This window comes from Megalobrama amblycephala, linkage group LG5, assembly GCF_018812025.1.
Source record: "Megalobrama amblycephala isolate DHTTF-2021 linkage group LG5, ASM1881202v1, whole genome shotgun sequence".
In the NCBI taxonomy this organism is placed as follows: Eukaryota; Metazoa; Chordata; class Actinopteri; order Cypriniformes; family Xenocyprididae; genus Megalobrama; species Megalobrama amblycephala.
In genome coordinates this window covers 5231559-5241860 of record NC_063048.1, presented here as the reverse complement: position 1 = coordinate 5241860, position 10302 = coordinate 5231559, and the positions used below count along the sequence as shown (strand labels likewise).

Here is a 10302-nt window from a genome sequence, read left to right as displayed (position 1 = left end):
CACTATTTTAAATAGTTTTCTTAGTCTGTTCATTTGTTCGGATAGTTGTACCACCTGACATTTTGGGGGTTTAAGATGACAAAATACAAAATAATATGTATTAATTCAAACTATATAGGTTTTATAGAATAAAGTGACATGTCATAAATTTATCAAATTATTTCAAAAGGAAATATTACACTCGGACACAAAATTATGCATGCCTTGTCATTGACCCATTTATCAAACTAATGAAATGAAAAAGTAAACAATGAGTTATAACAAAAAGCCATTTTTATTCTCAAAGACAAATGATACAATCATCAGAAACGCTCAAAAATCTCACAATATTTTTACTGGATTGTTTGTCCCATACAAACAGGTTAAAGTTTCACAAACAGGACTGTTGAAACTGAAACATCTGTACAGTATGTGCAAGGAAGTTGTTTACAAACAAAGCATTGTGATGAATCAAAATGATGTATATTTCAATAGCATTGTGTTTCCAGGGTCCAGAAACGAAAATAACAAAGCGCAAAATATGTCGCAGAAGCATTTGGTTTTCTTCATATTTAAACTGACCTTGCGTACTGGCAATATAAATGAAATTTGCAAATAGATATTCCAAGGAGAATCCCAAAACTCTCTGAATGTCTGTGATAATGACAAAACATATGTAAATTAACTTTCAATGCTTGTTTGAACGTATAGAACAGATATAAATAGTTTTATGGAAGGAATCTCTGCTAGTTGACCCAGAAGTTGCAAAGGTACTACATAAAAAAGGGTGAATGAAAAACATAGTCTACAGCCCAAAAGCATAGAAATATTTTGGCCCTGTGACATGTTTGATTAAGACAGACCAATGTTGTTCTTGTGTTATCAGGCATGTTGAAGCAATTAAACATGGATTCATAAAAAGTTAACAGTGCAGAGGTTCTTTACATTTGCAGTTACCTGCTTGCAGTTTTTGTAAACATTCTGTAAACATAAACGCTCTCCTCATACCAGAAGACACCACGGTAAAGAAAAGGCAAAATCAAAGGGCAGTTAAGGACAGCAGTGTAAGTGATGTTTTTGTTACTGAACTCAAACAAATGGGGTTTAATACTGTACAGAACAAATAGCTGGGGTTAAAAAGCTTACAGGCTTGTTTTAAGATCATTTTAATTGGGTGAATCTCTCAAAACTGACCAAGAACATGTTCAGGTTACATTTTGTCACAAAAATCAAAGGGAAAAAACATGACATATTTTGCATGAAGTTTAGGACCATGTTTGGCTTATGTTTAGAATGTTTTACATTGAGACATTACTTTTAATAATTATTCATTACTGTAACATGAAAAAAAAAAAAAAAATGCATATATATTTTTAGTTACCATTGTATTGGATTTAATTGATGAATTGATGCTAATGTATGTAATTTATTGTGCCAAAACAGAAAACAGTTAGTCAAGGAAGAAAATTTTCTTAATTGTCATTATGTCATTATGCAAAAAAAGACTTCATTTTACTTCATGCAAAATATAAGTTCTTGAGTAAAATATTTATTTGTTCTTTATATCTGGCATTTAGGCTTCATTTGTTGTATATTCCTTTAAAAGAAGAAGTGCTTTGTTCTACACAAAAACAGAAATAAAACAGACAAGTGAGATTTGTTTCAGAAGGGCGCTGCCAGCAGCCTATTAACTCACATATGGACACACATTCTATCAAGTACCACTTGTTGAATCCAGAAACACGTACATTAATCTTCAAAGATGCCAACTACAAAGTGTAAAGAATTACAAAGAGAATTGTTTCAAAATTGGTTCTCTTGTCAGTGATAATTTCATCCCATCTCGTTATGGTTTGCTGACCAATAAATAAATTCTAGAAATAGAGATGATAAGCATTTCCATTGTGGAATTAAATTTGATTGTCTTTTCAGTATAATGTATGCTTGCAGCCCATCTCATCTTAAACAGTTCATTTCACTGTACTTCTGTCAGAGATTTTGTTGTTTTCATGTGTTGTCTAAAATGCCAAGTACTTTGATTATATTGTACCTCAAGAACATTAGCACACAGCAAAGAGACATTTCTGAGTGTGATTGTTGTAGTACAGTTTGCATAGTGTTTAACTAACCTACAAAGTGCAGTTAACCATCCAGTTATAGAAGAGAAGGCTGACGATTGTGTTGAAACTGGTCGTTTTGCAAGTGCATGCGCAACATTTGATCATGTCTGTATCTGAAGAAGCAGAGATTTAGGCCACTGCTGCAAGAGTTTGGTCGTTCTTGTAGTCACCAAAAACATTAAATAAAAATTACATCTAAAATAAATTAACTTGCTAAACATTGGATACCAAAATAAAACAAGTGGAGAGTGCAGCACGTCACCTCTCGTAACATATCTTTGTACATTTATTGATTGTTTTTGTTATGGATGTTACTCACTCAGATTTACTCAGTCTAAAACATTTCTGGATGTCTTAACGCTTGCTTACTTCATGTTATTAATATGAAACGGTTCAGACTGAGATATTATTCTGAGAAAAATCCACAAACATTTGATTGTGGATATAGTCTTACAATGAAATATCCTTCCTTCATTGCTTGCGTACCATTGGATTTTCTTTTTGGTTGCTTTTCAATAACAATAATAATAACAAAACATTTAAATTACAAAACGAGTAAATATTTCATTAAGTTATTAATAGATGTCCAAAAAATAATATTCAAACGTCTTAGATTTTGTCCCTCTAAACACATTGCATAATTTAAAGTTTATATGGCTTATATTGCTTCGCAATCAGTACCGTTTGCTACCATTTCATACATAAATTAAAATAATCAGAGGGAATTAGCCAGTAAGGTTTCAAATAGCTGACTTCTAACACGCATAAATAAAAAAGTTGCTTTCAGTGTTAAGAAATGCTAAATTAGACCGAGTTAGTATAAAAATATTCTGAGCCAATAGTGTGTATGCATTCCTATTGAAATGAAAGTTTACTCTAGGACAGGTAAAGGGATAGTTCGTCCAAAAATGAATGTTCTGGCAACATTTACTCTTAAATATTGGTCTGCTCTTTACACAAAGTTACTGAATGTCTTCAGAATAATTAGAATATATAGCGCACAAGCCGCCTTCTTTTGGTGGTGAAAGCCACATGATCAGCTGTCAAACTTCAAAAACCACATTAAAGAGCATTTTGGAGCTTTACCACCACGATATGCTTTCATTGCATATAAATGTGCAGCGTTAACATTGCACTAAATATGTCATTTTGTGTTCCACAAAAGAAAGGAAGTAAAAACTGCAAAAATGATATCCTTTTTTTGCATTTTATCTTATTTTTCAATAAAATGTCTAAACTTTCTTAAATCAAGAAACATTTACTTGAGAAGCAAAATGACATGAGATAGTATAAAGATTTATTTACCTGAAAGAACAAAAACAAAACATAAATTTATGTGACTTAATGCTTAAAACAATAATAGGAAAATATAAAAGGATGCTATTTGGGTGTGGTGCCCTTGACTTGTGGGGTCCCCCAAGGCTCAATTTTATTGTTTTCTCTGTATATGCTTCCTTTAGGCTCTATTTTTGTAAAACTTGGCTTGTACTGTTATTGCTATGCAGACAATACTAAACTTTATTTGCCCCTGAAGCACACAAATGACTTAGACTCCCTCTGTGCCTGTCTTTCCGATGTCAAAGCCTGGATGTTGTTAAATTTTATAAATCTAAATGAGAGTAAAACGGAGATCATCGTGTTTAACTTTTCTGAAATCCCAAACATTTCTCATTTAAATTCTGGTGTTTTATCTTCTTCAGTTAAATCATGTGTAAAAAATTGGGCATCTTATTTGATAGTGCACTTAAATTTGAGAGGCAAATAAATTAAGTTGTCAAATCAAGTTTTTACCAACTAAGAGCGCTGGCTAAAGTGAAGACTTTCCTTTCTTTTAAGCACTTTGAAACTGCAATTCATGCTTTTATTTCTTCTAGAATTGACTATTGTAACTCCCTGTATCTGAAATAAGTTAAAACGTAACTCTTCACTTTAGCCTATGACTTGTGATGTCCTTTGTTGTCTGTTGTTGTTTGTTTTGTTTTTGTATTTATACAAATATATTTTTTTTACAATTGTTTTTTTTGTTTTTTTTTGATTGGTTTTGGTGTTTTTATAAGTCTTTTTAGAAATTGTACAGCAAATTGGTCAACTGTGAAAAAAAAGTTATATTTTAGGAAACAAGACTTAATACCTTAAGTAATTTTGCTTCTCAAGTAAATGTATGTTTATTTAAGAATGTTTAGATAGTACAACTATTTAAAGTTGAACTAAAAATCCTTTTTTGCAGGGTTTAGAACGATATGAGGCAGCATATTTTCATTTCTGAGTGAACTATTCCTTTAAATTCAGTGACTGGCATGTGTTATATCACTGATAGCCGATGTGGAATGTCAGATGAATCAGACTAATGCCGTAAATCGCCATCTGTATTAAAGAATTTAAAAAAACATCAGTGTAGTCATAAAATACACTGCAACCATTCAACAATGAGTACCAATGAGCTTGTGCTTCAAATCCGATCATGCTTACATGCAACTATCTCTCGCACTCTGTCTTTAAGGCTAACAGTGCTGCGTTGAGGTCTCGTTCAACCAGACCGTCTCAATAGGGTCGCCAAACGGACTCGTCCATCCTGCCGCTGGAGTTGAGCACAGTGGGCGAGCTGCTGTGGCTGCCGTCCGCCTCGCCTCCGTCCGTCTGATTGGGCAGGTTGGGGTTGATGAGGGTGCTGCCGGTGGACGCGCTAGTGCAAGGCGGCAGCATCCTGGAAGGGGATCGATCTCCGCCCGGCACCATTGAGAACTGGTAGGACCCGGATGAGGCGCCGTAGTAGAGATAGGGCGTGCTGCTGGTCTGGAAGGGCCCGCTTTGGTTTTGGGTGGAGCCGGGGTACGGCGGAGGCAGGTAGGTGTGGTAGTGGGTGGTGGTGGACATGCCCAGAGACATGCCGGAGGTGACCGGAGTGGGGGTGTAGGTGAACGTTGCAGGATAGTGCATTCTGGGACTGGGGAAACGGCTTTCTGTGAGCGTGGACAGACCAGGAAACTGACGTTCAAACTGCCGCGGGTCTGCCGAGAATGGACTGAGATCCGACGTACCTGGTGGAGAGAAAAGAGCAGTTTTTCAGTGATATTTAATTTGGAAATTGTTTTCTCTCAGTGGGGTCCACAAATCTGGGAGCACTAGTGAAAATGCATTCATTGTAATTATTATACTTTTTTATCATTATAGTGTGCGTTTAACTTAATTTTACTCATTCTTTTTGTACCAGATATACTTTTATACTCTGATTATAAATATCCCAAATTTTTGATGTGATGTCAGACTTTTGGACCCCATTGCGTGTAGAATTCAGAAGTCATTTCTGTTTGTTTCTGCAGTTGATGAAATAAATCGGTTCCAGAATCGAATCACTAATTTCTTTCAGTCTGTGGATATTTCTATTTATTTATTTATTGGTAACTTTTGGTTTTATTTGGTGTGAATTCATTAGCTCACCTTTTACATCCTATTTGAGGTACTCGTTTTTGTACCATAAATGACAAATTAGTCAAGTCACCTTTGTTTTTATAGCGCTTTATACAATACAGATTGTTTTAAAGCAGCTTTACAGTGATAAACAGGAAAATGATTCAATGATGCAAACAGTTCATTTCGGCTGTTCAGTTCTCATCAAATAGTGTCAGTGCAGCCAAATCAATAATATTGTTGAATATTTATATAATTATATAATTTGATATTTATAGATTTGTAAAGAAATAGCCCCTTTAAATAAAGAGTTTTTGTTAGTAGTTTGTAAAAGGCTAGCTTGACTGTAAATACTTTAAATTATGAGTAGCTTTAATCCTGAGTTTCAAAGTAGCTTCACCCACACCAACTGAGACTGAAATGAATAAAGGGACATTGTTAAATCAGACAGAAGAGGGCGCTGTCAAACATAATTTACATAGAACTCAAAGTAACTAGCCTGTCAACACAAAATTCCCCTTTATAAACTGCATTTCTCTACGCTTCAAAATAATGAATCAGTCATGTGAAAAATAACAGAAGTAATAATGAAGAGGCTCTCCCAAACAATTTGAAAACAATTTTGTCTTTGTTATTATAAATAAACCAAGTCATTGTTTGAGAAATCCCAAGGCATGAAAGTACCATATCTTTGTAAATTTACACTTCACAGTGCAAGAAAAAAAATTCACAAAGGCCACATACACTGTAAAGTTTCAGGAGTGACAACCGCATTTAGATATGGGAGTGAATCCCCTAAATTATTGTTCCGTGTGTGTACAGAACAGGACTCACTCCTGATATTGTGATTGACCAAAGCCACTTTAAGGCAATCCTAAAAAAGAAAAAATGTAATACTGCGGTAAGCAGGGAAGGAGACCAGAGCTGTTTTTTTTTTTTTTTTAATGGATGTTACGCCCACAGACTGTTGGCTGAACGTCTGATGCATATGGCACACTTATCTGGAAACACTTCAGGAGTTTCAAAGTCATCATCTGGTTGGTTGAATTCTACAGGATGTCCGGGAGACGTGTATCTCTCTCTTTAACGGCCCGCCTGGAAACAAATGCTATGACGCCAAACCCCCTCGTAGAAGAAGAACTGTGACAATGAGCCATCCAGAATCAAATAAACGCTGGATTTTCAAAAGTATGTGAAGTTTGCAGCTCCATTGTTGCAGTAAACTTGCACAATTTTCTTGAATGAATATTTTACTATTAGATGCACGCCAGTCTGTTATTGTAGGGACATCGACTTTACATTTTCACACCCCTAAACCTGACACGGAACAAAATGATCTGTGATTGGTTGCGTTACATGTCAGTCAACGTCTTCTTTGGCAGTCCATGGCCAATGAAAGCTGCGATAGAGTCCAGACCTTCTGCCATCAGTCTGAAGGTCTGGCTATGTGAGACTAATGGAGGCTTCACTACACTGAATAAACTACTTTTGTGGGGAAAACAGCTCATCATTTAATGAATCGACAACCCATCTGCTAATGTTTGCCATTAAACATTAGTTTTAGATTGATCTAAACAATGCTGTTTTATAAGAGAAGTCATGGACAGTTTTGCAGCAGATGATTCAGTTTACGGCGCTTCTCATTCATTTCTATGGTATCCTCAAACATTGATTGACTGTTGCAAAATTCAATGATGTCAAGGCTATAATGTGATTGGTTATCAAAGCACGTGATCCAAGTTAGCCATTACGTTTTTTCCAATGCTAGAGCCATGGACGTTCGTATATCCCAATATTAAAACTGTCTGGATTGACAGTGTGGTATCCATAGCAATGTTCTGGTGTTTAGCATGTTTGGTATCCACTATTTTTGACCAAATCAATATAACAGCGAGCAAAGTCCCAAATGTTCTGAAATTTGAAACCACCTTATACATAGGTGTCATGTTTTGTTTGTTTGTAAGGCTTCTTTGCAGAGCGTGCCCTTGAAGTGTTGCTGTGTTCGCTTATTCGAAACGTTTTTGGGCTTGTTTGTTCGAGCTTTGTTCCAGTTTACGGAGTTAATAAAGTAGGCAATGGATTTTTCAATGGAAATCATTGGGATTAATCAGTTTATTATGGCTCGTTATTGTTTGCTTTTTTTAAGCCTTGTACCTCTTTGTGATTTTTTTTTTTTGCACCACACATGTACAGAAAAGATATAGCCTACACCCCTGATGCAGATTAAGTACGTTAAAGGGTTAGATCACCCAAAAATGAAAATAATGTCATTTATTACTCACCCTAAATGTCATTCTACACCCATAAGGCCTTCGTTTATCTTCAGAACACAAATTCACTTATTTTTGATTAAATTCGATGGCTCAGTAAGGCCTCTATAGACAGCAATGTCATTGAACTTCTCAAGATCCATAAAGGTACTCAAAACATATTTAAAACAGTTCATGTGACTACAGTGGTTCAATTTTAATATTATAAAGCGATGAGAAAACTTTTTGTGTGCCAAAAAACAAACAAAATATTGACTTTTCAACGATATCTAGTGATGGCTGATATCAAAACACTGCTTCAAATCTTTTGTTATTTTCATTTTTTGGGTGAACTAACCCTTTAACAAGAAGTTGTTCAGTTCAGTTCATGTCACTACCTGCATTTTTCGAGAGTTCATTTGGTTGTAGAATGCGGATTCACTCCTGTAAATTACTGAACTGTGTGTGCACAGAACAGGATTAAGCACTAAAAGGTGAACTGACAACCAAAATTAACTGCTGTGTGTATGTGGCCAAAGCGTATCAATTCACAAAGTTTTGTAACTGCACATTCCGTACTGAACAGATTCTCTTTACAAGTGCTAATCTTGCTTGCCAGCTTTTTAATTACCCTAGTAAAACATAAGCATGAATTAAATGTTTATTTGCAGCCTGAATTACACAATACTTAGGTTGATTCAAGGTCAAGATGAAAGACTAATGCTGCAAAAATGTCACCGGCAGATCAATATGCAAACTAACTGTCAAACGGTGCTGACATGCTTCTGAAAGGTTTTGAGTTTCACTTTTGTCTGTTTGTTTCTTCACTGAAGGTTTGTATGTGAATGCGTCGTGTGCACTCACGCTCACATGCACAAACACACGCATCCTCGCATTTATATGAATATCAAAGAGAAATGTCGGAATAAACTGGGGGCGCACATGGAAACGCTTAGAGGAAAAAACAGTTTCCACAGGATGCATAATGAGCAGTCTCAGATGTGGTGGCATGTCTGCGATTAGCCAAAGAGAAGGGCCGATCTTCTCTCTTAGAACCACAAGATGTTTTTAAATTATAAACCACTAATGGGCTGTGACTCCCAGAACCCCAGGAGAGAGAATCCCAGAGGAACGTCTTATCATCTCCTCATCTCCACATCTGTCTATTTTTGCACCGTGTATTCATCATGATCTGCTTTTCAAATGGAGCCGCCTGCTAAATTAAAGGGTATAAACAAACAATCCCAAACTCCTCTCCTTTTCTCCTTTCCATTCCATTTCCCCTTTCTTTTCTTTTCCTTTCCTTTCCTTTCAAACAAACAAACCCATTTTCCTTTCCTTTCCTTTCCTTTCCTTTCCTTTCCTTTCCTTTCCTTTCCTTTCCTTTCCTTTCCTTTCCTTTCCTTTCCTTTCAAACTAAAATTTTTCTTTCTGTTCCCCTTTTCTTACCTTTCTATTTCACCTTTGCTTTCCCATTTCCTCTTATTTCCTTTACTTTAAACAAACCAAAATATTTTCCTTTCTGTTTCCCCTTTCAGTTTTAACTTTCCCATTTCCATTTTTCCTTTTTTTCCATTTACTTCAAACTTCCTTTATATTTCCCCTTTCCTGATCTTTCCAATTTTAGTTTCCCATTTCTTCCTTTCCTTTCCTTTCCTTTCCTTTCCTTTCCTTTCCTTTCCTTTCCTTTCCTTTCCTTTCCTTTCCTTTCCTTTCCTTTCCTTTCCTTTTCTAATCTTCTTTCCGTCAAAAACTCTCTCATCTAATCTAACCTCATCTCTCCTCTCAGCATGTTGCTCAGGTAAAATACTTTTTTATGACGATAAATCCAGAGGCGTCTTCCGCATCAGCGGGCCTGCTGGTTTAGGAGCGGTCGCGTGTCGTCCGCGAGCGCTGCTTTATGAGTGACAGCTCGGCAAACTTTATAGAACATGTGTGGCCAATTATGAACAGATTGTCTCTCCACATTATCAACTCTTGACATTTCAAACCAAACAAAAAAGACACTTCAGGCAGACAGTGCAGAAGAGAGGAGACCCAAGTCACATTTCCAAAACAATGACAAAAATTCACATATACAACCTTCAATCACCATTAAAGTCCCTCTTTGCTGCAGACATTCACGAGAATGAACCCATTATGCTATCAGCTCTTGCCAGACCCTTTTTGGCTAAACTTATTACAACATCAATCACTTTGTATTACAGGGATGGTGTGGTCTAGTAGCTGAAGCTCAAGGCTGGTAACCAAGAGGATCATGCTGGTTCAAATTGTGAACTGTCACCAGTGTGATCTTGTGACCTTTGACCTCAGGTTGCTACAAGTCTGCCTGCTTACTTTGCAGGCTTACTAAATTCTAACTTTTCATCATATAAAGCGGTCGAGTCTCTTCAGAAAATTTGGACTAAACCACTCAATTCATATGGATTAGTTTTACGATCTCTTTATGAACTTTTTGAAGCATCAAATTGTCAGTCATGTAGCTGTATGTGGAGGGACAGAAATCTCTCAGATTTTATCAAAAAGATCTTCATTTGTGTTCTTAA

The 10302-nt window shown here is 36.0% G+C and overlaps 1 protein-coding gene across 3 annotated transcripts in view; it reads right to left on the bottom strand.

Annotated features, from left to right (window-relative positions):
* Window positions 1–255: 255 nt before the first annotated feature.
* runx2a (RUNX family transcription factor 2a) overlaps window positions 256–10302 on the bottom strand; it is a 76006-nt gene continuing 65959 nt past the window's right edge. For all 3 annotated transcript variants that reach the window (XM_048190387.1, XM_048190385.1, XM_048190386.1), the window contains one exon: window positions 256–5137. In XM_048190387.1, the coding sequence (XP_048046344.1) occupies window positions 4641–5137 (497 nt within the window). In that variant the 3' untranslated portion in view covers window positions 256–4640. The remainder of the gene's footprint in view (window positions 5138–10302) is intronic.